Source organism: Coregonus lavaretus, assembly GCF_964263955.1.
Source record: "Coregonus lavaretus genome assembly, chromosome: 17".
NCBI classification, from domain to species: Eukaryota; Metazoa; Chordata; class Actinopteri; order Salmoniformes; family Salmonidae; genus Coregonus; species Coregonus lavaretus.
In genome coordinates this window covers 24,679,780-24,707,316 of record NC_140004.1, presented here as the reverse complement: position 1 = coordinate 24,707,316, position 27,537 = coordinate 24,679,780, and the positions used below count along the sequence as shown (strand labels likewise).

Here is a 27,537-nt window from a genome sequence, read left to right as displayed (position 1 = left end):
CCATTTGTATACCAACATCTTCACCAACGACCTTTGAATGCATAGCCAGTTTTATATACCCATTGTGAGAGACATTCAGTGGCTAGGGGGCACCTAGAAGAGATACAAAGATTAATTTGTGATGTGCAGATTGCTAATCCCTATTGAGTGAATTTCCTATTGTATATAAAAATGCATAATTATACTTCCATGTGTATAGCTAAACTAGTACATGCTTTAATGATGGGAGCTGTTCCTGGACCAGGTGTTAATTGGTCAAATCTAGAATCAAGCGAGGTAACCTAAACAGGGTTGGGTGATCTTTCTCTGAACATTCTCACCCCCTGGTCTTACTGATGATCATGTGGTGATATGGAAATAGTTCCACAGTCCCACTTAGAAATAGGTCAAGTTATAGGAGTAATGACAACCTGGAACTAATACAGAGACATCGAACAGGGACTTAATGTTTGGAAATGTGTGCTTTTCCGCATGATCTGTGTGCCAATGTCTCCTTCCTTTCCACCAACCAACATAGAAAATTACAACATGAGGCTGTCCCAGATATGGCCTAGTTCAATATGTTGTGATCCTGTCCATACTAATAAAATGATGTTCACATAGTTTCTTTTTAATAAACAGTAGGCTATAAGTAAAAAGTTCAGACACAAAATGGCATTGTTGCAATAAAAAAAGATTTGCATGATTTCCTCAAATAATTTTCCCTTTCTGTTTTTGATACCATTATGTCCACGAAAACATAGAATACCACCTTGGTGGCACATGATGTTTGATCTATAAAAGGATAGAGTGTGTCTCTTTCAGAGGCAGAAAGCACTGAGGGATAAAATCAGGCTGAAGAAGAGGAGCACAAGTTCCAGTTTGGCAAAAGAAAATAAAGAGGGACAGAGGTAAGGTTGGGGTTGGGAAAGAGGATCGTCTGGTAAGGTTGGGGTTGGGAAAGAGGATCGTCTGGTAAGGTTGGGGTTGGGAAAGAGGATCGTCTGGTAAGGTTGGGGTTGGGAAAGAGGATCGTCTGGTAAGGTTGGGGTTGGGAAAGAGGATCGTCTGGTAAGGTTGGGGTTGGGAAAGAGGATCGTCTGGTAAGGTTGGGGTTGGGAAAGAGGATCGTCTGGTAAGGTTGGGGTTGGGAAAGAGGATCGTCTGGTAAGGTTGGGGTTGGGAAAGAGGATCGTCTGGTAAGGTTGGGGTTGGGAAAGAGGATCGTCTGGTGGAGGCAGCTCAAAAGGACCCTGTGTTCACTTCATACGATGACTGTTCGTCTCAGATCAACCGGACTATCCAGCATGGAGATGTCCTTCTCTAGCCTGCATCAGTCTATCTGAACTGCAATGATAAGAAAGACAATACACATATTTGAAACAGCATAAGAGTATTTGGTGAAGCATAAGAGTTAACTGAGCTTTTTTCAAATGTGTCATTATGTGGCAGTTTCTTTGGTACTACCCTAAACATGAACGCAAATCCAGCCATTTTGGCCCTTACCATATTTTTAGGCGGTAAATTGGGTTTCTGAGCCAAGGCAGGTTTCCTCATGATGCTAGGCTTGGAGGGTTTGGGTGAGGAGGGCTCAGAGGCAGATGAGGGGGCCAGGCCGTTGCCCTCTGAGAGGTCTGCTGCTGGAACACCTGCTATATCATAGTGCTTCTTCCTGAGCTCTCCCAGACGGAGACGCTCATTACCCAGCTGATTCTCCAGCTCCAACACCTTCACCTGAGACACACATACAGTAGAGAAAGGTTACTTTCACACAGAACAAACACATGCATGCAGACAGGCTAAAAAAAGACACACAGGCCTGGTGACTCACCTGCGACTCCATTTCCTCCATTTTTAACTTGATGAGGGACATTCCAGAGAAGTCCATGGTATCTGCAGAAGAAAGAGAAACACATCAAACACAGACATATGACTCATAAGGCCTGAGGGGATTCACATCTTCTGTTTGTGAAGACACACACAACCCCAACCACACTAACCCTTGTCCTCCAGGTGCTCCTGGCCTGTCTTGGTGGAGGCCACCACGTTGGCTGCCATCTCGTTCACACGGCGAGAAGCCTGCTGGAGAGCTGTCAGTTTCGTACTGTTGCGGTCTGCCTTTACCTAAACACAGAAGGGGAGAGGAAGAATGAAGAAAACAGTGATAGGGACACAATTTGAATATAAACAGAGATTGGCAAGGGGAAAGGGAGCACTGAGAGGTCAAACGCTTGTGTGAGTGTTTCTCACCTTGGAGGAAGCGACCAGCTGTGCTGTACTAGCAGCGATCTCATGTGAGCAGACGATGAGCTCCTCATATTTGCCAGTGTGCAGCACCACCTTATCAGCGGACTCACTGTGGGACAGACCAGACAAACACCACACCATCATCCCATCCTATAACATGAGGCATCTGTGTGTCACAAACACACACACTAATAACCACACTCAGATAAGTTGAGACAACCCCCTATAATGCTCTTACACCATCTGTGTGGCTCCCCATCCCACAGCTTTGGAGGCAGAGATGAGTCCCTCAGTCCAACGGGAGTTCCTGGCGTAGAATTCCTTAATAGTGGCTGCACCCTAGAGAGAGAAGATAAAGTCCAGCAGTGGTCAGGACATTCCTCTTTCAAATAAAATTGTATTTGTCACATGGTGGAATACAACAGGTAAAAATACTTACAAACCCTTAACCAACAATGCAGTTTTATGAAAAATAAGTGTTAAGAAGATATTGACTAAATAAACAAAAAAATAACGAGGCTATATACAGGGGGTACAGGTTAGTCAAGGTAATATATACAGTACCAGTCAAATGTTTGGACACACTTAGTCATTCAAGGGGTTCTTTATTTTTACTATTTTCTACATTGTAGAATAATAGTGAAGACATCAAAACTATGAAATCATGTAGTTACCAAAAAAGTGTTAAACAAATCAAAATATATGTTATATTTGAGATTATTCAAAGTAGCCACCCTTTGCCTTGACAGCTTTGCACACTCTTGGCATTCTCTCAACCAGCTTCATGAGGTAGTCAACTGGAATGCATTTCAATTAACAGGTGTGCCTTGTTAAAAGTTAAAGAAGGAAAGAAATTCCACAAATTATGTGTTTGAGCCAATCAGTTGTGTTGTGACAAGGTAGGGTTGGTATACAAAATATAGCCCTATTTGGTAAAAGACCAAGTCCATATTATGGCAAGAACTGCTCAAATAAGCAAAAAGAAACGACAGTCCATCATTACTTTAAGACATGAAGGTCAGTCAATACGGAAAATGTCAAGAACTTTTAAAATTTCTTCAAGTGCAGTTGCAAAAACCATCAAGTGCTATGATGAAACTGGCTCTCATGAGGACCGCCAAAGGAAAGGAAGACCCAGAGTTACCTCTGCTGCAGAGGGTAAGTTCATTAGAGTTACCAGCCTCAGAAATCGGCAATTAACTGCACCTTAGATTGCAGCCCAAATAATGCTTCACAGAGTTCAAGTAACAGACACATCTCAACATCTACTGTTCAGAGGAGACTGTGTGAATCAGGCATTCATGGTCGAATTGCTGCAAAGAAACCACTACTAAAGGACACCAATAATAAGAAGAGACTTGCTTGGGCAAAGAAACACGAGCAATGGACATTAGACCAGTGGAAATCTGTCCTTAGGTCTGGAGGAGTCCAAATTGGAGATTTTTGATTCCAACCGCCGAGTCTTTGTGAGACGCAGAGTAGGTGAATGGATGATCTCTGCATGTGTGGTTCCCACCGTGAAGCATGGAGGAGGTGTGATGGTGCTTTGCTGCTGACACTGTCAGTGATTTATTTTGAATTCAAGGCACACTTAACCAGCATGGCTACCACAGTATTCTGCAGCGATACGCCATCCCATCCGGTTTGCGCTTAGTGGAACTATCATTTGTTTTTCAACAGGACAATGACCCAAAACACATACCTCCAGTCTGCGCAAGGGCTATTTGACCAAGAAGGAGAGTGATGGAGTGCTGCATCAGATGACCTGGCCTCCACAATCACCCGACCTCAACCCAATTGAGATGGTTTGATATGAGTTGGACCGCAGAGTGAAGGAAAAGCAGCCAACAAGTGCTCAGCATATGTGGGAACTCCTTCAAGACTGTTGGAAAAGCATTCCAGGTGACTACCTCATGAAGCTGGTTGAGCGAATGCCAAGAGCGTGCAAAGCTGTCATCAAGGCAAAGGGTGGCTACTTTGAAGAACCTAAAATATATTTTGATTTGTTTAACACTTTTTTGGTTACTACATGACTCCATATGTGTTATTTCATAGTTTTGATGTCTTCACTATTATTCTACAATGTAGAAAATAGTAAAAATAAAGAAAAACCCTTGAATGAGTAGGTGTCCAAACTTTTGACTGGCACTGTACATCTAGACAGAGTAAAGTGACTATGCATAGATAATAAACAGCGAGTAGCAGCAGCGTAAAAAAAGGGGGGTTCAATGCAAATAGTCCGGGTAGCCATTTGATTAACTGTTCAGCAGACTTATGGCTTGGAGGTAGAAGCTGTTAAGGAGCCTTTTGGACCTAGACTTGGCGCTCCGGTACCGCTTGCCGTGCAGTAGCAGAGAGAACAGTCTATGAATAGGGTGGCTGGAGTCTTTGACAATTTTTAGGGCCTTCCTCTGACACCGCTTGGTATAGAGGTCCTGGATGACAGGAAGCTTGGCCCCAGTGATGTACTGGGCCGTACGCACTACCCTCTGTAGCGCATTGCGGTCGGATGCCGAGCAGTTGCCATACCAGGCGGTGATGCAACCAGTCAGGATGCTCTTGATGGTGCAGCTGGAGAACTTTGAGGATCTGAGGACCCATGCCAAATCTTTTCAGTCTCCTGAGGGGGAATAGGCGTTGCCGTGCCCTCTTCATGATTGTCTTGGTGTGTTTGGACCATGATATAGTTTGTTGGTGATGTGGACACCAAGGAACTTGAAGCTCTCGACCTGCTTCACTACAGCCCTGTCAACGTGAATGGGGGCATGCTCTGCCCTCCTTTTCCTGTAGTCCACGATCATATCCTTTGTCTTGATCAAGTTGAGGGAGAGGTTGTTGTCCTGGCACCACACTGCCAGGTCTCTGACCTCCTCCCTATAGGCTGTCTCATCGTTGTCGGTGATCAGGCCTACCACCGCTTTTCGTCGGCAAACTAATGATAGGATGGATTTACAAAGTTTTCAACATTAAATTCTAAATGTCATGACTCACCCTCCCTCCCTCAACAATCTCCTTCTGTAAGTCGGTTGATGTCAGGACCAGTAGGTGGATGGCCTGAAGGACAGAGTGTGATAGAGGAAAGGAGGGTATAGGAGGGAACGCAGCATTATTAGGATTTTGATCAGACGTTTCGAGTAAGTCAATCAAAACAAGTCGAAAGGCAGCCATCTTACCTTCATCAGGTCTGTGCAGCTGTAGAGGATTCTATGAAACAAGGAGTAATATCATGGTGAGTTAAAGGGGAAAAATGCATAAACAAGTATTTCAACTAAAATACAGAGCGTAAGTCAAACATACTACTGACCTTTCATTGACCTCAAGTTTGACACCAGAGGTGTCCTTTCGTGCCTGATTCATCATTTCCTTTAGATACAGAAAGACAGCAATTGAAAAATGTGGATAAAACCTGGGTACGAATAAAGATTTATTGTGTAGATAGTGTGTGATATATCTAGTGTTGAGCTCGATATGTTATTCCCCTCTACAGTGGGATGTTCTACATGGTTGTGATCCTCACATCGATTCTGCGCACTGCCTCCTCAATGGCTGCTGATGTGGCTGCCATCTCCTTGTCCACCAGATCTCCCAGCTCATCCTGTCGCACATCCATGCCTTTAGGTCGCAGCTCCTAAGCATTGGAAGAGGAGATGAGATTAAGAAGAAATAGTAAAAGAACAGGGGGAGAAATTGAGAAGTCTGCTCAGTAGCCCGTTACCTCCCCCAGCCTCAGGATCTTTTGGACCACAATGCGAATGGAGGCCGGATCTGCCCTCTGGAGAGAGGCCTTGGACTTGAGATCCTTCAGGAACTGCAGACTTTGAGTGGCACAGCCCCTGCAATTCTCCGTCAGACCTGCAGGGTGCCAAAGTACAAGCTACACACTGACACTGTAATCACATACCAAATGGATTCAATATCATATTTCAGTAAAATTCCAATAAGATACAACAAGATATCTGTTTCAAACAGGAATCCATTCTATTTAAGGAGAATGTCCTTACGGTCGGCGTGGTCAGTGGGAGCCATGTGTGCTGTGGCACTGCCGTTGATGATGGTGTCAGCAGCCAGGTGGGAGAACTGGGTCAGAGCCCTCAGCAGCCCACCAGCATCTGGTAAACAGAGGAAAGGATGCATCACTGCCAGTAACACAGCCCAGCTGTCACCAACAAGCACTCATGACCACTATCACTGTGGTTGCTTAAAGACTACTAACTATATGAAAAACACTGAGCACCAAGTTATGAGCAACTCACCTCTCATGTTCGTCCGGTAGTCTGAGTGACCCTTTGTCACTTTGTCAATGGAGCCCAAAGTGGCCTCTGCCCGACTGACCAGGTAATCTGTGGTGGTGGAGAGACAAAGAAAAAAAGTTTGAAAAGCATTATTTTTATAGATATATACACATGCATCGATGAGTCATCTCTCACTTTATATTCTAAGTGACAACACCATCTCTCTGTGTCTATTCACTCATTTTAACCTGGGGAGCTGGTGCAGCGGATGTGCAGGGGGTCGTCCAGCTTGGCCACAGCATCCTGGATGATGCTCTCAGCCTCAGAGACTGTTCCCTGCAGCAGGGAGAACTGCTCATCCAGCAGCTTCTGCTGCAACTGCTCCTCACGGCTAGACTACACAGATGCAACGAGACACAGTCAGACATACGGTCAGAGGGAAAAATAGACAGGCACAGACATAGATGGTTTTCTTATATTGTACACAGACATACTAATGGTTCTTATATTGTGCACAGACATACTAATGGTTCTTATATTGTGCACAGATAGCCGAATAGTTCATTGATTAAAGAAAATCTGTCACTTTGCAATGCACAGTCTGAGTAATAGGGGATTTGACCAAGCAGTATAGCTTTTACTAGTCTATTTTCTCTTTTGCAATCAGCAAATGACATAGACAAGACAAAGCAGCTGACTGAACTCTGCTCTGTGCGGTGCTGTCCTGACTGACCTTCTCCTGCAGCCTGCCCTGCAGTTCTCCCAGCTCCCTGGTGCTCCTCTCTCTCTCCTGCTGCAGGGACGACTGCTGCAGCTGTGCAGCATGGCGCAGGGACGACAGCGCTGCCTCCTTCTCACTCACAGAGTGCATCAGACGCTCCTTCTCCGCCTGCAGCGCAGACATGGATCTGGTCAGCTGCTCCCCCACCTGAGAGAGAGGGAGGAGGGAGAGGGGGAGCGGGGAGAGAAGAGACAGGAAGAGAGGGAGAAGGCATAATTATGGTACATTAACTTTTGTGAGACATCCATATGTTCACATTCACACACAGTGCAGGTTCCTTCCCAACCAATTTGCAAGTCTGGAAAGTGGGGCGATTTCTTTGCATCGAGTTTTGCATGAGGGTGAATCAGATGAGTCACCTGTGTCATTACATTGGCGAGCGAACCCACATTACTCAGTATTTACTGCATCATCACCACACACACCTTCTCGTTGCTCTGCAGAGTGCCTTTGACACGTTCCACTTCTGCCTTCTTCTCCTCAAACTCCCTTTTAAGCTTCTCCATCTCAAACTTCTGCTCCTCAAGCTGCAATGAGAAAAAAAGACAATAACATTCAGTCATTTTGACAAATGGTTAATACAGTACTGAAATATAACATTAACGGTACTGGATCACTATTGCCAATACTCAATAACAGTAACCTTCATGTCAGCGTCCTGTTTGATGCGATCCACCTCAAAAGCCAGCTGCTGCTTGGTCCTCTCCACCTCCTCCTGGGTCTGCTGGGTGGCCGACAGCATCTTCACTGTGTCTGCACTCTGCCAGCACAATGTCACATATACTTTGTTAAACATTCTCTTCACACTATACAAAAAAATTATTATCAGATGAGTCAGTCTATATGAGCATACATGCAGAGACCCAATCAACCAAACACATGGAGAAAACCACAGAATGAAAACAGGTGTGTGAGGTTCTTCATAAGTCTGTACCTTCCTGAGCAATTCCGCATGGCTGGACACTAGCTCAGTGTGCTTCTCCTTCAGCTTGTTATAGCGCTGCTCTGTGGCCTGGGCTCTCGCTGGGTCAGAGACAAGAGGGAGACGTTAGTGTGTGTGTTCAATACAATGTGACTGAACGTGTATGCCAGACTTAGTGAGTGGCTTCTCTTACTCTCGGCCTCTCCGAAGGTGGCCTGCACGCTCTCGTGCTCAGCGTTGCGGCGGCGCGTGGCCTCCAGCTCCATGCGCAGCTGCTCGTTCTCCACAAGGGCACGCTGTTTCTGCACCCGCTGCTCCTCCAGCTCCGCCTCCAGACTGTTGATCTGGGACTTGAGCTGGGTGATGTAGCGCTGGGCCTGCAGGAGGGGGGAGGAGGTAGGTAGTCAGTCAGTCACCATAGTAAACCTCCCCTGGGTAGATTATCACTACCACCACAGGACACCATGACATGGCACTAGTGGATGAGGGCCTCAGACAGGGGAAACAAAAGTGGTGAGTGGTACAAATTATGTTTACAAAATGTATATGTTGGGTTAGGATGGCTTGATTCAATATCACAGGCGTAAACTTAAACTTTTAGCATCAGTTAAGAAACAGGCCACATTAGGAGCCAGCCATTTGCAGAAACTGGGGTCAACAGTACATTTCACACTGTGTCCCAGACACACCTTCTTGTCTTCTCTGACCACAGACAGACGTCATTTCCCATTCTGAGACTAGCTGCCACATTCCACATGTCACGATTAATCTTTGCATCCACCCAACACATTACCTAAATTCCTCCCCCCTTTACACATCAACAATGTCCACCACTGTCAAAACTTAGTTATCAGTGTTTTCCCTAAGTACATGGAGTAGCCAGCCAAATAGAAAAAGTAGCCAGCAAGGAGTCCCCGGGCTTTTCATAATTTATCTGCAGATAATCGCCAAAAACTCTACCAGTATGCAAATTAGGGAGATTGACTTTATTCAGTCAGTTCGACACCTTTTATAAACTAAACACTTGCTGTTTGGTCGTCAATCAATGCACAGTCAATAGCCTATGCGCCATGACTTCGTGGCTGGGTACAGAAAACACACAAAATAAAATAAATAAATGAACAATAATTAGGCTAAGTGGATTTCGACTCATTGTTCGACACCCCCTTTTTTCCTCCAAACATAACGATGGTCATTATGGCCAAACAGTTCTATTTTTGTTTAATCAGACCAGAGGACATTTCTCCAAAAAGTACAATCTTTGTCCCCATGTGCAGTTGCAAACCATAGTCTGGCTTTTTTAAGGCGGTTTTGGAGTAGTAGCTTCTTCCTTGCTGAGCGGCCTTTCAGGTTATGTCGATATAGGACTCGTTTTACTGTGGATATAGATACTTTTGTACATGTTTCCTCCAGCATCTTCACAAGGTCCTTTGCTGTTGTTCTGGGATTGATTTGCACATTTCGCACCAAAGTACGTTAATCTCTAGGAGACAGAACGCATCTCCTTCCTGAGCGGTATGACGGCTGCGTGGTCCCATGGTGTTTATACTTGCGTACTATTGTTTGTACAGATGAACGTGGTACCTTCAGGCGTTTGGAAATTGCTCCCAAGGATGAACCAGACTCGTGGAGGTCTACAGTTTGTTTTCTGAGGTCTTGGCTGATTTCTTTCGATTTTCCCATGATGTCAAGCAAAGAGGCACTGAGTTTGAAGGTAGGCCTTGAAATACATCCACAGGTACACCTCCAATTGACTCAAATGATGTCAATTAGCCTAATAGAAGCTTCTAAAGCCATGACATCATTTTCTGGAATTTTCCAAGCTGTTTAAAGGCACAGTCAACTTACTGTGTGTAAACTTCTGACCCACATGAATTGTGATACAGGGAATTATAAGTGAAATAATCTGTCTGTAAACAATTGTTGGAAAAATTACTTGTGTCATGCGCAAAGTAGATGTCCTAACCGACTTGCCAAAACTATAGTTTGCTAACAAGAAATTTGTGGAGTGGTTGAAAAATGAGTTTTAATGACTCCAACCTAAGTGTATGTAAACTTCCGACTTCAACTGTAGGTACTGGAAGGCGTGACAGACAGCAGACTGTCAAACCAGCAGTGTTTCCTGGTCATTACTCGCTTTGTGACTGACAGGTGCCTGTCCTATCCATAGATCGCTAGAAGATGTATAGCGTTCATTTTAGCGGGAGAGGGCTCAACAGACTTTTCTGACTAACGAATAGAAACTTTTAAATGAAAAGTAGCAGTTATTTTTTGAAGTGGGAAAAGTAGCCTGGTATTTAGTCGACAGCCAGCGCTTAGGGAAAACACTATACATTGTTAACATGCATAATTAACCCTTAAATAGTATTATTAGAGGTACAAGTCATTTATTATTAGCTAGTTATGACAAGCATATCATCAATAACTTGTGTACGACAACAACTGTAAAATCTGTTTAAAGGAGTTAAAACTTATGTCTACTTACCTCTCCTTTGACCCTTTCCAGATCTGCCCTCAATAGCTCGAAGTCCCGCTTGAGGTTCTCAATCTGGATATCCCTGTGGACCAGAAGACATACAGCCACTAACCTTTAAGATACATACACACTGGCACACTACTAACTCAATTCACAAGAAAATACCCAGACATATGTCAGTTAAAAAACATCACCAGTTTACATATCCTTCCGTTTCAAACACACCAATGCTGAAAGACCAATGACTAACCTGTCATCAAAACCACCATTGGCAGGTCCGAAGGTTTGATCAAATATGTCGAACTGCTAAAGGAAGTCAGAAGACGCATTAATGCTTATACAATCTACAGCCAAAATTAGTGCTACCTTTTTTTTTTAGAAGACATACACATCCAATGGGCCATAGCTGTGCCCTCAGAGGTCATGACCCTGTGCCCTATAAATCGTACCTGTGGCACCGTCATGCTGGGCATGGTGACGTCACTGACATTGATCAGCGGCTCAGGGTCGTCATCGTCATCATCCACCTGCTCGGGCTCATCCTCGTCTGGGATGACCACCACCGGCCTCGCATGCTTGGCCAGGGAAGCCGCATGCAGGAAGTTAGGAGGGGACTGGGGATGAACAAAACACACACAAATAAATAAGACAGGACTATAAACACAGATGGATCCACTAGGAAGTGTGATAGAGTCCCAATACAGTATCTTTCCCCTATGCTCTTACTTCTGGCAGCTTGGGGATCTGGATGAGTCTCTTGAAGTACATCATGTCTCTGGCTTTGTTGAAGAAGGTCTTGAGGCTGTAAGGCAAACATTTCAACTACTGATCCGAATGATGCCACTAATCTACAACAAGAACATAACATTTCCTAAACTGTGTTGTTTCATATATTGCATCCCTAGTATAGAGGGGGATGTGTATAGGACAGAATGCAATAGAACAAAGTTTAACTTACTTACCTAGAAAATGCAGCTAGATAGTTTAGCCTACTCAAACAGAGGGGTGCTATGTTAGCTAGCTGGCTATGACTATCCAACTCAACACTGTAACTCTTCCAAGTCAAGGTAAGCTTTTGGTTGTACTAATTTATTGCCACCGGGGCCCGCCGGTGTTAGTGCTAAACTGCTTACTGACTGTACACTAACATTACTGCATGATTGTAGCGGGTTTACTAACGCATTGGTTCTATTAGCTATGTTGACTATGACGTTAGCTAATATGGTGACAACGATGTAGGCTGTGTAGTGGTTATGATATGGTCTGGCATGGAACGTTTTTCGCCTGGTCACATACAGCCTATGTGTTGTGCATTGAAGTCCACAAGCGAAGGAAAACGGTGAGAGGAGGAGAGCGCATAGATGCAAGATAGAATACAACATGGCTGCTATGAAAGTTAACTGAGTTTACGTGTGATCAGGGGTGTATTCATTCCGCCGGTTCTGTTGAAAAACATTTCTTAAACGGAAGCAAACGGAACAGAGATAAACATACCTGAATTTGTCCAGTAGAAACTCTCGTTTGCAACTGTTGGACTAATGATTACACCCTAGATCAGATAGACGCAGGCAACTGTCTGTCAACTCAAATTTCTCTGGACGTGTGAACCTACGTTGTAAACCTTTTTTCATAGACTAGGTTATAGCAACCTCATGATGGGTATAGGGAGTATCATGTAGTAGCCTTAACCTATCGCTGTTACATTGAACTGGGTGAATGGAATATGAATGACAGAAATCCAATATGCTGTAATAGAAATAAGGCCATGCTCATGAAAAAAAAGAATCGTCCTCCTCATCTTAAACAGCACCGACCGCCACTGATGCCAAGGTATCCACTAACACATCAAGCTCCCTCTCTGCTATCTTTCTGGGCTGATCGTTGTGCAGGTCGGTAATATTATCACATCACCTGGTACACTACCTGAACTGCTCAGATTCAACCCCTTCTCACTTTCACAGAATTGTGTCTGACCGTGACGACATGATGATGACACATTACAATGGGTGGAAGCTGGGTGGTAGGGACGAGAATATTTGCAGTGGCTCAGGGTAACAGGCCAGGGAGAGGGAGGATTGTGCTGCATACTGAGGCTCCCTTCCTCCCTCGCTTTCCTACCGTCCTCATTTACTAGCAGCCCGAGCTCCTGGGTGACTTACCTGTGGAACTGGTCATGGAAACGATCACGGTGTCCTTGCAGGGTGTCTGCTGGGAGACCTGAAATCCAGGACATGCAATAGACAAAGTCACAAAAAATACTTTGAAACAAGTTCATTCTAATCAAGTCAGCAAAGCATAGTTTAGAGCAAGTAGTAATACGGAACTACTATTAAGTATACTTTGCATAATATCACAATAATCATACGGATTTGTGATCTCCAGTTATTTTCCTCTTATTGATGTTACAGTACATGTTGAAACATATGTCACGCAGATGAGATTAAGATGCCAACGTACATGCGTGCAGCTTGAAGAGCAGCTTGACGGTGAAGTGGTAGAGGTGACTGCAGTCCTGAATGACCTGGATGAGGGGGGACAGTCGACACTGGCCTGACGTCAGCGTAGAGATGGCAATGGACGTGTTGAGCTGCCGGATCACTGCAGATCACAGAACACACGCCAAAGTATAACACATAACAAACAAACATAATACCACAATAAACAAACACGACCTCAAATGGGCAGGATTTGGTATCGCTGGCTTGCTTGGGTGAAACACCTTTCACTGTCACTAGTTCAGAAATACAGCACTTGGACAATGGCTCACACATTCATGAATCGCCCGTGGAAAACAGTTATCAGCAGATCTAGCACTAGGGTGGGTAGATGTGTGAAAGCACAAGGCGGTTAGGAGCTCCCATGTTCCCTGAGTACAAGATGCCCAGTTAGTCACGGAGGCAGGCAGGGTTGTTTACAGTTGTAGGGTTTGTTTATAGTTGCTCAGGATGACAGGCTGTGACAACATCCTGCAGGGCAGGGAGGTGCATGATGCAATTACAGCCAATCAGAAGAAACACGATTAATGTCCTCTAATTGCAAACATTTATAACCTATTTATAGGGTTTTGGTGAAATGACATGAGGGCCCTAATCATACTAAACAAACCAAAGTGGTTTAGAAATGGGTTTAAATGGGTTTCCCTTAACTTTTGGGGAGATTAAGTCACTCCCTCAACAGCAGAAGTCTATTTAACTGGCCACTATCCTGTCCCTATTCCATTTCAGGCACACAAACAGTTGATGGAACCAGACCACATCCCTGTACCTCAGGTTACCCATCCTTTGAGAGGTGTAGGTAGGTAGGGGAGAAGCGGAGGATTCTCACCTGTCTCGGCTAGCCTCAGCTCTGTATCCAGGTAATCAAACACTTCCACAGTGAGCTGGAACCTGCAGGAGTGAAGTCGATACACCCCTTAGTAACACAAGGCTAATGGCTTCCTTAAGAAAAGAGCAGCAGGTTGTCTCCTTAGTCCCCACAGTTCTCCATCTCTACTAAAATGGCAAGAAAATTGTATGATGGCTTCCTTTGAATCAGAGAGCATGTTATGTTTATATTTTATATAAATAATTGACTTCACTTGAGCTATGCCAATTAAAATGTATACGCATGTGTTTGATGTTCCTGTATGATATTCGGATAACTCCTTAACAGGAGAGGGAGTGCACAGTCAGAGTGCCAGGGATGTGTGGAGACTGGAGAGGAGAAGAGAACACACTCACACATTATTGATGTCTGTTCCTGCAACGCGCTCCAGAACCTCATCTGTTACCTCTAGGTTGGCTCGGATTTCAGAATGCTGCACAGAAGATGAAAGGATTGCAAAAATGATCCAACAATTCTTGTACACAATTTTTCAAGGATGGTACCACATTAGAAATATCTAATGATCTCATATGTAATCACTTCAAATGGCATACATTGTTTAATTAGGTGGCATTTTGTGAAAGCACTTGTGGCAATGCATACAGTGGAAAGATTAGCCAATGTCTCATGGTAAAACATTCAGTCCCCCCAACACTGTAGAGCAGGGGTGTCAAACTCATTTTGGCAGTGGGCCGTATTCGGTCTTCCACGAGGTCCGAAGGGCCGCACTTAAAATGTATTATATTTCCTCGCTGTCAAAATGTGCAGAAAACACTACTCTATCCATCGCTTTTGGAATTATCGATGCTCCCTGACTGTCTAGCTTTCATTTCGATTACTTTTAGCAAGTTGGACAGAGTGAAGAGACTATAAAGGTCTATTATCATTTCTACACCGTTTTGATTTGGTTTTAGTAATTTCAATGTGAATTGAGATTGTTGTTTCCCGGAATGTATATTTATTTATTTTTATATGCAAACCACCCGGGGGCTGGATTGAATGGGCTCGGATCCAGCCCGCGAGCCTAGTGTTTGACACGTGCTATAGAGCAGGGGTATTCAACTCTTACTCTACAAGGTCCGGAGCCTGCTGGTTTTCTGTTCTACCTGATAATTAATTGCACCAACCTGGTGTCCCAGTTCTAAATCAGTCCCTGATTAGAGGGAACAATAAAAAAAAACTGTGGAACTGGCTTTGAGGTCCAGAGTTGAGTTTGAGGGCTATAGAGAGTGCTCTTACCTTCATGTGGAACTCCATCTTTGTGCAGAGGAGCTTAGCATACAGAGCCACCAGCTGGCCATATCTGTCATGAAGGTTGCCCTGGAAACAAGAGGAGTGAGCAACAAGCATTAAGCTTTGCTTTATTTGAACACAGCAATATTTTTTTAAATCTCATCTCCCATTCTAGCCTTTCCTCTCTAATCTGCAGCAGACAGATTAACTCTGGCTGCACAGGAAGCACAATTACTGTATGATGGGGAAGATGACGTTTGAAAAGAGGATTTCAAAACTTCTCCTGCATTTTTGCCTAAACTAAATAAAAAAAGCAAAGGATATTTCCTCATTTCAAGTCATCTGACATTCAATTTCTTCACCCAACATGTCTTCAACCTATTCAAGCATGCCCAACAAAAACACAGCACAATCTCCAGACTCACCCATAGTTGCCCCGTCTCAACTATGTTACTGTGATGTCTCATGCAGTCCTGAAGGCTCTGGAGGGCAAAAAGGGGATAGATAATGTCAATTCAATAATAGTACTGAAACAGTTACTCAATAATGTTAAATTATAACATTTCACCATTAAGCTAATTCAACTGGACTGATTACGGCCAGAGGTCCGCATAAAAAACTGCACGCTTGGGCCTCCCGAATGGCGTAGCGGTCTAAGGCACCGCATCGCAGTGCTAGAGGCGTTACTACAGACCCGGGTTTATTCCCGGGTTGTGCCACAACCGGCCGTGACCGGGAGTCCCATAGGACACCGCACAATTGGCCCAGCGTGCAGGTTAGGGGAGGGTTTGGCCGGTGGGGCTCATCGCGCTCTAGCGACTCCTTGTGTCGGGCCGGGTGCCTGCAGGCTGACCCCGGTCGCCAGTTGAACAGTGTTTTCTCCGACACATTGGTGTAAGCTTCCGGGTAAGCTGGCGGGTGTTAAGGAGCGCGGTTAGGCGGGTCATGTATCGGAGGACGCATGACTCCACCTTCGCCTCTCCCGAGCCCGTTGGGGAGTTGCAGAGATGAGACAAGATCAAAGAAATTTGGGAGAAAAAGGGGGTAAAATACAAAACAAACTAATAAAAACAATTGCATGATTAATACACCATCTGTGTGAGTTTACGAGCTCTGCTCAAAGCAATATTGCATGTTTTTTTTTATATACTATAGGCTTCCAATTAGGCAATATTTTCATCTAAGGCCTGTCTCAAATTTTCCACCTTAAACCTTCGTTTTGTCTCTCTCCATTTTTCTTTAGTATGTATTTGATAATGTAAAAAATATATATATATAAAACAGAATGGCAGTGGTAGTAGAGTGTAAAGAGCGGAGAGCAGGTCTTACGTTATGGTGGCCGTCCCGCAGGACTTTGTGCACCACGTGACAGAACTTCCAGCTGAGGATGGAGTTGCTGGACAAGGGGAGGCCCAAGGCGTAGGACCAGAAGGTAAAGGCTCCCTTCTCCCTGTGGGTCCCCAGAATGATCCCTGTATCGGCTGTCAAGGAAGAGCCAAGAAGCAAAATACAAAGCCAAAATAATACCTTTCGCCTTCCCTCACATATTCTTTCATTTTCTCTCGCTCATGTGCAATGATAAAATCACAGTATTTCAAATCTAAGGAGAATAAAATATGCATTGTTGCCATCGATACCTTCAAAAGTAAAATATACTAGGTGGCTGTATAGCCTACATGATGGCAAATGTCAACTCTAAAAAGCAATTACCTTCTACAGTACATTAATTCAACAACTAGTGGTTCAAAACAGCCCAGTTGGTTATCAGGCGTACAAAGTTTAGAGCAAATAATAGCAAAAGGTTTGCTGTTTCCAGCTCGGGGTTATATTGAAGGATACTGCGTGCATGTTTCTCCTTCACAGGCGCCTCATTGGAGTTTATGGCTTTACTGATGCTGCTGAGCTGGAGGAGAGTAGAGAGAGCACAGGTTGAGGTCATACGTCACTATGGCTACTGAACTGCCAGTCAACAGTGACATAAAACAAAAACACATTTTAATGGGAGATAGATTCAACGAGTACAAGACCATCCAACATGTGACATTTGGAATGAATAAAAGAGCACAATTTCTATGAACAAAATCAAATGTCAAAACAAGACACACTTGAATAATGAACTACCACCTTATACAAATAAAAGCTATACTGGTCATATGACAGGACTACATTACTGATCATCCCTTTACTTGGATTTATTTTAGGGCCACACCACAATCCCAATCTCTATGTCCCATGTTTGTGTACAGTACACTCATGTCCAGTATAGTCAGATGACCCAGGAGAGAGGGAGTGAGTGATCGGTTGTGTTCACTAGACATGTGATCAGCAAGTCTCCACAAACCCATACTATCAGGTGGAGTGGTAGCAGTTGACATGGCAACCCTTGTTTCAACAGCACAGAGGGAGAGGGAGGGAGTAGTCTTTTAAAAACATAACAAAGGCTACTGATAAGCCATAGTGTGTGTTGAAATACAAGGCCAGAGAGGAGCTGTACTGGAGATGCGGAGAATACAGCAGATTGCATTGTGACAGTGGAATCAGAAAAAGTATTGTGTATGTTTACATGCAGAGGCTCGTGTAATAAGGGTTCAATAACTCCTCTGTTTTTCCTTCATTAGGCTACCGTGAGTAATGTGGACTGAACAAGCCACTAGGCTTCTGTTCCAATTACTTGGGTGTGTCCATTTTATTTGTTTTGTAAATACGACACATGCTTACAGCATTCCAAACATAATAATAATAAATAATATGCCATTTAGCAGACGCTTTTATCCAAAGCGACTTACAGTCATGCGTGCATACATTTTTAACATAATTGCCGGATCCCTGCATTAGAGGGATTACAACACGTGTCAAAATGAGCATTCCTAACAGTTAAAACCTACATGCTCCCAAAATACTACATGCATCAGGGTGTCCTCTCTGCATGTTATGCTGTCGATAATGACAATTGAGGAAAGCGACATAATGTCACCAGCAACAGGGAACACAGTGCCACCGTCCTGGCAACTAAGCCAACAGGTAGAACAAGTCCATGTGAATGGAGGGAGGAAGGGAGAGAAGCAGATAGTCAGAGCTAGGTCTCAACACTTTCCTCAACGCGTTTGTGTTTGTATCGGTTTGTGTACAGTACATGGGCTTGGCCCCGTCACTGATAAAGGCATAGTTAGTAACGCTAGAGGATAAGGGAACGCTCTGAATCCAAAACATGACAAGCATATTGTGACCTCTGATACAATTGCCGGTGTGTTTTTAGCCAGTCTTGTTATAGTAACCCTCAGTCTAACTTGTCCTTACATGAGATCTGCATTGCATCTTCCCAACAGTTCTGAACAGTGAGAAAACAAGCTATATTTTGACTGACCCATATAGACTCACTGAAGACTAGCGCTACCAATTGTAATTAATAAATGAGGGAAATATGGGTAAAATCACATTTCTCTAGCCAACTAGTTCAGATAATCCTGTCACATTTCTCCAGACTCGACTCAAGGGAGAATAGGAGCAAGCGCACCAAACAATGGTCTACCATAGCATTCCTCACAACACAATAACATGGAAGCATTGGCCAATAGGTCCTCATTCTGAGATCACCACCCACTCTCCCTGTGACCCAGGATTGGCAGACACATACTATATGCGTAGACATTTACATTACATTTACATTTACGTCATTTAGCAGACGCTCTTATCCAGAGCGACTTACAAATAGGTGCATTCACCTTATAGCCAGTGGGATAACCACTTTACAATGTTTTTTTTTTTTTTTTTTTTTGACCACAGCAGGTGAAAAGGACAAGATGATGATTGAGGAAGTGAAAAGCTCCATTTCAGTTCAATTAATTACATAACTGACTAATCCAACTTGCAGTAACTTGCATGAGCTGTTATGGTTAATTTATACAGATTCTCTGGTACTATCCCAACCTCTCTCTCGCCCCACTTCCCCCTCAATAACCCAACACCCCCACAGAAAAGAGACAATGGTATGCTACACTGAGCAGGGGCAAATGTACGTCTGTATAAACACACACACACTGTTTTTATCGCACTGCTTTGCTTTATCTTGGCCAGGTCGCAGTTGTAAATGAGAACTTGTTCTCAACTGCCTTACCTGGTTAAATACAGGTGAAATAAAAATAAAATAAATAAACACACACATTCTGCCCCACTGACAGTCAGTCACTCAATCGCAAAATAATCCCACAAACACAGGCTCATACAGACCAACACACATTTTTCCTTCACCCTCTGGCTGTATATACACAGTCATATAAATTAACTCACTCTGGCATTTACATGACATTTCTTCCTAGAATGCACACATACAGCTTATCGTACACACAGGAAGGGAGGAATACAATCCTCACATTTATCAGATATCTGAGGCAGGCCGGCAAAATTTGCCAGCAATCCTGCAAATGCATAAAGACTTCATTTAGTTAGTGAAACTCTGGAGCCACCACAACCCGCCAACCTCCCCCTCTACCAAAACACGTACAGTCACTAAACAAAGCACAGAGGGGCTACTGTGCGCTTAAGGCGACCACTCAGAGTGAGGGGAGAGAGAAAAAGAGAGGGGTGTCCTGGTTAATGAAGACCCCTTCTTGTGAGGTTAGTGCTAGCCACCTTGGCTTAGGGGGCCAGAGCAAGTGGTGGGTTAGAGTAGGGATGGGCAAGGTTATTTGAATATCCGAACGGACGTTAGTATTCGATTACTTGGGAGTATACTTTTCTTTGAAGAAAATATGCCTTTTTTTAAAGCTTTGTCTGAAATGAAATAAAATGATCTGTGACATTGCTACATAGCCTACAAGGAATGACCTTTACATTCAACATTTTTATAAAACAGTTATTTTACATTTACATCATTTAGCAGACGCTCTTATCCAGAGCAACTTACAAATTAGTGCATTCAACTTACGATAGCCAGTGGGACAACTACTTTTTTATTGGGGGTGGGGGAAGGAGGATTACTTTATACTATTCCAGGTATTCCTTAATGAGGTAGGGTTTCAAGTGTCTCCGGAAGGTGGTCAGTGTTGAGTTTTTATGAGTGCGCCCCATAAAAAATATGCACCGGTAGCCTACACACATTTCACACGCGTCGCTTGTTGTTATTGTCGTCAATCAAAGTGGTGCTACAGTCAGAGGTTGAATGTGTAGCAAGTGAAGTGCAGTGGTGGAAAAAGTACCCAACTGTCACTTGAGTAAAAGTAAAGATACCTTAATAGAAAATGACTCAAGTAAAAGTGAATTTCACCCAGTAAAATACTACTTGAGTAAAAGTCTAAAAGTATTTGGTTTGGAATATACTTAAGTAACAAAAGTAAATGTAATTCCTAAAATATACTTAAGTATCAAAAGTAAAAGTATAACTAAAAAAGTATGAAAATGTAGGCACTCACTAACTGTAAGTCACTCTGGATAAGAGCGTCTGCTAAAAATGACAAAAAAATAAAAATCATTTCACATTCCTTATATTAAGCAAACCAGATGGCACAATTCTTGTTTTTTATATTTACAAATAGCCAGGGCACACTCCAACACTCAGACATAATTTACAAACGAAACATTTGTGTTTAGTGAGTCCGCCAGATCAGAGGCAGTAGAGATGTTCTCTTGATAAGTGTGTGAGAATTGGACAATATTCCTGTCCTGCTAAGCATTCGAAATGTAAGTACTTTTGGGTGTCAGAGAAAATGTATGGAGTAAAACGTACATTATTTTCTTTAGGAATGTAGTGGAGTAAAAGTAAAAAAGTTGTCAAAAATATAAATAGTAAAGTAAAGTCCAGATACCCCAAAAAACTACTTAAGTAAGTATGAAAAATGTATGCACTCACTAACTGTAAGTCACTCTGGAAAAGAGCGTCTGCTAAAATGACTAAAATGTAAATAGTACTTTAAAGTATTTTTAAATAAGTACTTTACACCACTGGTGAAGTGGGAGATTTCTAATCAATGCCAAATGGAATTAAAATGACGGAATTGGCTAAATGAGAAGGAGTAGGCTACAATGATCAACCAAGTAAGTTGTTTCATATGAATGGAGTTGTTTTAGACATTGGATGGGGAAGCGCTGCAAAATAGCCTCAATTAGCCTTTATACTTTAGCTAGCTAGCTTCTTTACAATTATTTGATGCAGTCAAGACAGGCACTACCAGATGGTATGATAGCTAACCTATGGCAGCAACAAGTTTGTCTAACTAGAGCGAGTCGGTTTGCCTACTTTCTCTCTCCCTCCATGCCACATATAGACTGTCACATCGCCCCCTGCTCCTCTCGCCCCTCCCCCATCCTCCTGTTGAAACAAGCAGAGCGCATCACGCGAGGAAGTCTCAACTGAAGTTAAAAAATATATATTTAATTCATTTAAAACATGTATTTCGACTATCCGAAACAATAGCATGATATAATTTGAATACTGAAATAATTTCAAATGCCCATCCCTAGGTTGGAGGGGTGCTTGACAATGAGGGGTTTGTGGGAGGAGGAAGGCCTGTCAGCTGGGGTAGAAGATTGGGTTGGATGGGGGCCACATTCTGGCACACAGCGCCTGGCACAGAGGCCTCAACAGATGGCATGGCTGCAGGGAGGCTCCATAATACATTCAAACTAACTGTCACTCAGAGAAGAGAGAGAGCACGAGACAGGGGAGGGAGAGAAGTAGAAGGGGACAGAGAGAGCATGAGTGTGAGTGAAAAAGAAAGGGAGTGTGAGGGAGAAAGGAAGCAAGAGGGAAGGGGGATCATTGTTACACTAACCTGATTAGAGACTGCATACAGTGCATAGTCCAGTGAAATGTGAGCAATGCAATTTACAGAACTGCTTGAAGTCTAGAATTGAAGGTTGGCAATGTCACAAACCAACAAAAGACCTATCCTGTCTCCCACTGGCAGACTCCCTCAAATTTACTCACTCATTCATACAAAGAAACAAACACCATTAAACAGTGGTGTAAAGTACTTAAAGGAAAATTCCATCCCAAAACTATCTTTTGGTATTTGTTTCATTAGTCAATTTTTTTATTTTACCTTTATTTAACTTGGCATGTCAGTTAAGAACAAATTCTTATTTACAATGACGGCCTACACCAGCCAAACCCGGACGACGCTGGGCCAATTGTGCGCCGCCCTATTGGACTCCCAATCACGGCCGGTTGTGATACAGCCTGGAATCGAACCAGGGGGTCTGTAGTGACGCCTCAAGCACTGAGATGCAGTGCCTTAGACCACTGCGCCACTCGGGAGCATTGTTGACATAGTCCCAAAATGTTTTCCTTGTCAGCAATCAAGTTTTCAAGATATGTAACTTTCAAAATACAAAAATTGTGCCGTCTGGTTTGCTTAATATAAGGAATGTGAAATTAATTATACTTTTACTTTTGATACTTAAGTATATATTAGCAATTACATTTACTTTCAATACTTAAGTACATTTAATAACAAATACTTTTAGACTTTTGCTCAAGTAGTATTTTACTGGGTGACTTTCACTTGAGTCATTTTCTATAAAAAGGTATCTTAACTTTTACTCAAGTATGACAATTGGGTACTTTTTCCACCACTGCCATTAAAACTTTCAACAGCAATGCCATAAGAAGGTCAGGAAGGTGTACATACATCTGGTTGACCACAGGAGAAGCTGGTCTTAACTGTGATCTAAGTGGGCCAGACAGACAGTCTGACACCATTTAGCTGTTCGACAGATACAACATTGCACCTGGACCCAAAACATAAGTCTTAATCCCCCAATAGAGGGAGAGGTAGTTAGAGGGAGTGATGAGCCCAGCCTAATCCCTGAGGCCCGTCGGAAGATTCATCGCCAGCTAAACTCTCGCCACACACACACACACACTGCTTCATCCCTCCCATCCCTGCTCCCTCGTTTCTTACCTTCTCATCTTCTCCCTTCTTGCCTTTCAACAGTGTGTCTATGTGCTTGGACATTCCTGCCAGGAAGACTATAGCTGGCAGAGACACAGCAGCAACACCTCTAGTTTACTCCACACTGGGCAGTCAGTCAGGTGCCCTGCAGTGACTAGTTATTGCAGTTCTTTATCAGCTTAATTCAACAGACTGTTGCTGCCGCTCTGGTTGTCAAGGTCAGACACATACCCAAGCTCCACACGGCTGCCACTATTAATGCTGTTAAACTAGTGTAAACACACTGCTAATGAGGCTGAACGCACCGTCTGGTTATGTTAGCATTAACTAGTCTAGCACTAATTCACTGGGAGTGTTGAGAAAAACAGTAAGGTGCTGATGATAGCAAAAAGCCTACTCAGTGACCAACACATTGCAGTTCAAATCTATCAAGGAATACATTACATTTCTCCTTTATCCAACACTACATTGTTTGGAGGCAAACAGGAAATGGGATAGAGGAATTTGGGGGGTGTTTGGATAAGTCGTTATATCCAACCGCTTTGATTTTGGAAAAACAGCCTTCGCTGTTATCACTTGGAAAGATGATCAACATTTTAAAAAAGGTGACATTTCAACAAGTCAGTTTCAATTATCATTCCCGCAACATCAAATACTAGCTGTTTTCATAGAAAACCCTTTCATGGCTCTTATGTAATCCCCTGGAAATGTCCCTATTGTGTTACATTTCTCCTTGTCTCCTGCTTTGCCTCCCAGGCAGCACAACAATAGCTGGCTCAGTCCCTTACAGCGTTGATACAGACAGAAACCTGAGCCCCAACTGGACTAGCCCTTCCTGCCTTTGATGAAATTACTTTGCCCTCACCCCTGCTGCTTCTTCTCCTTAGCCTGACATCCTACACGGATATCTAGGCGACAAAATTGAAGACTTGGACAGTGGACACAAGGACTTGCCATTGCTTCAAACCCTCCTACAATAGTTGGATATTAAGGGAAGTGTTCTGTGCTGTAGAGACACTTCCTCTCCCGGACAACAAGCCTGTGAGATTGAGAGGTGGTTTGGGTTCGGTCTTGCCCACACCCACTGAAGTGAGGCAGAAGTCTACTACTGCTCTGTCATCCTCAGACAGTACAACAGTCATTCCAGTCTCCTCCTCCTCCACCTCATTATCATCATCTCAAAAGCGGTCACATCAGCCCTGTGTGTCAGCACTATGACTATGCTGGCTGATGTTTGTGCTCTCACTCTATGCTGTGCCTCCCAAAATGGATGATGTCAGCTGTAAATAATAATAATAATAATAACCCTCACCAAACCACCCCCACTATAGTTCCCCTGGTTTCCTAATTTTCCTGTAGATGCTTGGTTTCCATGGAAACCCCCAGGGAATTGTACACTGGCAACAAGGAGTCACTCCACACCACTTGGTAGGGTGTGTCAGTTGTTCCAATTGGACATTTACTGGCACGTATACACAACAAGTGTACTCACGTAAGATCACACTTAAAAGCAACAGGTCAAATCTGAGATCAGTTAGTCAGGTAGGTAAGTACTTAAACAGCAAGAAACAGAATCCAAAAGTTATAGAAGGCATTACCAACACTAAAGTACATTATAATGACCATAAGCAAAATGCTTGAATTCTTTGCTGTTCTCAGAGGCCTAGAGAGAGGCTGTGTTTACACTCAGCAGCTCCCTTCCCTGCTCCCTTCCCCCAGCCCAGCCCTCTCTCCTGGGCACTGAGGCCTCCGAAATGATGGAGCGCAAACACACACATGCAAACATACACAGTCTCTCACACACACAGAGTGAGAGTGTGAACAACAGGCACTGTGTGGGACATCTGACCTTGGCAGTGAGGTCAACACAGAGATAAAACTAGAGAAGAAGAAAAACAGACAGAGAGGAATGGGGTGTAACATTAGACCTACAGTAGACCCCAGAATCAGCAGAATTCTACAGGTCAATGACAAGAACCATCATGTAATGCAGTATTGAATTAATAGCAAGTATAGCAGTGCCTTATTATATCTTTCCAGTTACGTACCTTTGATGACCGGGATAGAGCTACATTATTGTGCTGTACATTAGGCTAGACTTGTTAACTGTCAAAGTAGCATACAGAAAATAAATTGTGGGGTCAGTAAGCCAAGGGCACAGACTTCAGACAGCTTTATATGGATGGTAAAGTACTGCAGCACACAGTGACTCTGCAGCACCCTCTATGGAAAGACAATATGGTGGAGCTGCCTGTCACTGGAATTGAGTTGAGTACCTGGACATTGTAGTATGTTACATAACGGTCTCTACATTTGCACTGTCATATCAGGAGTTGACTGTCACAGGCTGACAGTCAACTGAGACCGGTCAGTCAACTGAGACCGGTCAGTCAACTGAGACCGGTCAAGTAGAGCATAGATAGGGAAGGAAAAACAGGGCTCAGTCAGGAACAGTGTAGTGTCTCCTTCAGGACTGCAGTACAAAGGGCCTGACTAACTGCTAGACATAATGCCAGTCACTGTTTGGGTGTAACATCTGTCAGGTTCTCATGTCTACGGCAGCGCTGACCAGAGCATGTGCCAAGGGCATGTGACTGCGCCTCTGATATGATGTGCTTATCTTTGCCGGATTTAAACATCCAGTTAACAATTCAGTCAAAGGGACCACACAATCTCTCTCTCCATCTAGCCGGCCAAAGGAATGGGTTTCCTCTTTCTCATCGATTCAGTTCAGTATCATCACTGCCTAACTTTGTCTGGCTGACCTTGTGTGAATATAATAGGCTCTGTATTTTTGCATCACTCGATCCAGTATATTCAATTGAGGTACCAAAGACACAAGGAGATGGCAGAGATTTCTCTTGCCTCATGCCAGGGTCACACTGTGTTGACAGTTTGTATTCTGCTGGATGTCCAGTCATTTCAGATGGAGGAGTCCAGCAGATTACAATGTTATTTCAACTTTGGTTCTGCATTTGCCATTTGGTGATCCATCCACAGGAATTTGATTTCAAAGCTACTTCGTACTATTTCAATACACTATATAAAGGATAGCTCTGGGCCATACCCTTAATGAAGGGGTTTTAGGAAAAAGAGCAAGGGGAAAGGAAGTCAGGACAAGGTAGGCAAACAAGAGCTTCTAGTTGAACATGATAGGCCTTGTATTGCGAGCCAGGACTTCACCGAGAGGCATACACTCATTTAAAGGACACAATGTATTGCCAATTAGCTCCCTGGTAGTAAGTAAATGACACTGAAGCCAGAAAAAGAAAATCAAGGAAAAAACAGAAATTATTTTCTAAAATGTTTCAACAAAAAAGGTCTACCACTGATGAAGATGTCATCAACATGACCTACAGCTCCCAGACTGTGTGAAGGAGTGTCCTTTTCTAAGAAATTATTTGGAAATAGATGATTCATTGTTGGATGATGGTAATGGTGATGATACAGTTAAAAGTTCTGGACTGAGACATCTCTATCCAAAAATATATACATGGCTGATCAATGTAAAGAAATTAGGTCTACATCTCAACAAGGGAGGCTGTCATTCATTATCCTGTTTCCAATCAAATATTTATCACAGACAACCACAGGGACTAACAGCTGATTCAATGACATACAGGACTTTCCATTAGCCTCTAAATTAAAATAATCAACATATTTGCTGTGAGTAATGTTTCGACCATGCGGGGTGCCATAGGCCTATCAAATGAGGAACTCAGGTGATGGGCCAGGTGCGGATTTTGCATCAAAACGTTCTCAATAAGAGCAGCATATTACAGTTCATAAGCTATGCTTTGTTATTTTCGTGTGCGCAAATAACAAATACGTTCGATAAATTAAAGGCCTCACATGCTATTTGAAACACTGTTTTTTATCGAAAAGATGCAAAACAAACAGCTCTGCAGCGCAAATTCCACCACCATCACTAGGGTATTAATATTTACCTGCTGCTTATCAAAATGTTCCCTCTCCGCACCTAAATTGGTTTCGGTCCTTTTGGTTTTTACCCTTGAAGGCACCTGTCGTATGGAATTCATCCTCACGTCTTGGAACCCGGCGAAATTCTTACTGGATCTTCGACGATATGGACGGTTTGTAACAAATACCCACTAGAGGAAAAATGTCGCTTATAAAGCAGTCAAAGTATGACACTCCTCGCGTTTTTGGTAGAAGCTACGCGCGAACAACTGGTTCGACGTCCGCGAGTGGCATTTGTAGGCAGCGAACTCAATGGAGAGAACGCATCACAGCCAGAGGAGGAAAACGCGAAATGTTTGCTGTACGTGGAGCCTCGTCTACGGAAGGATATAACAGTAGTTCGCACATAGCAACGGGGGGGGGGAGCCCATGCGACAGAGAGGCTGTTTACGTCACTCATGCAGTATTGAAATGACAGAGGATTTTTTTATACC

The 27,537-nt window shown here is 43.5% G+C and overlaps 1 protein-coding gene across 1 annotated transcript; it reads right to left on the bottom strand.

Annotated features, from left to right (window-relative positions):
• Positions 1–1,113: 1,113 nt before the first annotated feature.
• Positions 1,114–27,320, bottom strand: hip1rb (huntingtin interacting protein 1 related b). The gene is made up of 32 exons (XM_084180858.1): positions 27,070–27,320; positions 17,073–17,136; positions 16,563–16,705; positions 15,659–15,715; positions 15,240–15,320; positions 14,357–14,433; positions 13,962–14,023; positions 13,095–13,235; positions 12,797–12,854; positions 11,364–11,439; positions 11,087–11,251; positions 10,888–10,943; positions 10,647–10,719; positions 8,355–8,538; positions 8,174–8,262; positions 7,883–7,999; positions 7,665–7,766; positions 7,192–7,386; positions 6,707–6,854; positions 6,480–6,566; positions 6,228–6,335; positions 5,942–6,078; positions 5,744–5,854; positions 5,531–5,589; positions 5,400–5,430; positions 5,218–5,280; positions 2,465–2,565; positions 2,230–2,335; positions 1,980–2,103; positions 1,811–1,872; positions 1,486–1,713; positions 1,114–1,326 (listed from the first exon to the last, which is right to left on the bottom strand). Exons 1-32 carry the CDS (start codon positions 27,160–27,162, stop codon positions 1,318–1,320), a joined length of 3,207 nt encoding a protein of 1,068 aa, XP_084036984.1. The 5' UTR covers positions 27,163–27,320; the 3' UTR covers positions 1,114–1,317.
• Between the last annotated feature and the right edge of the window lie 217 nt (positions 27,321–27,537).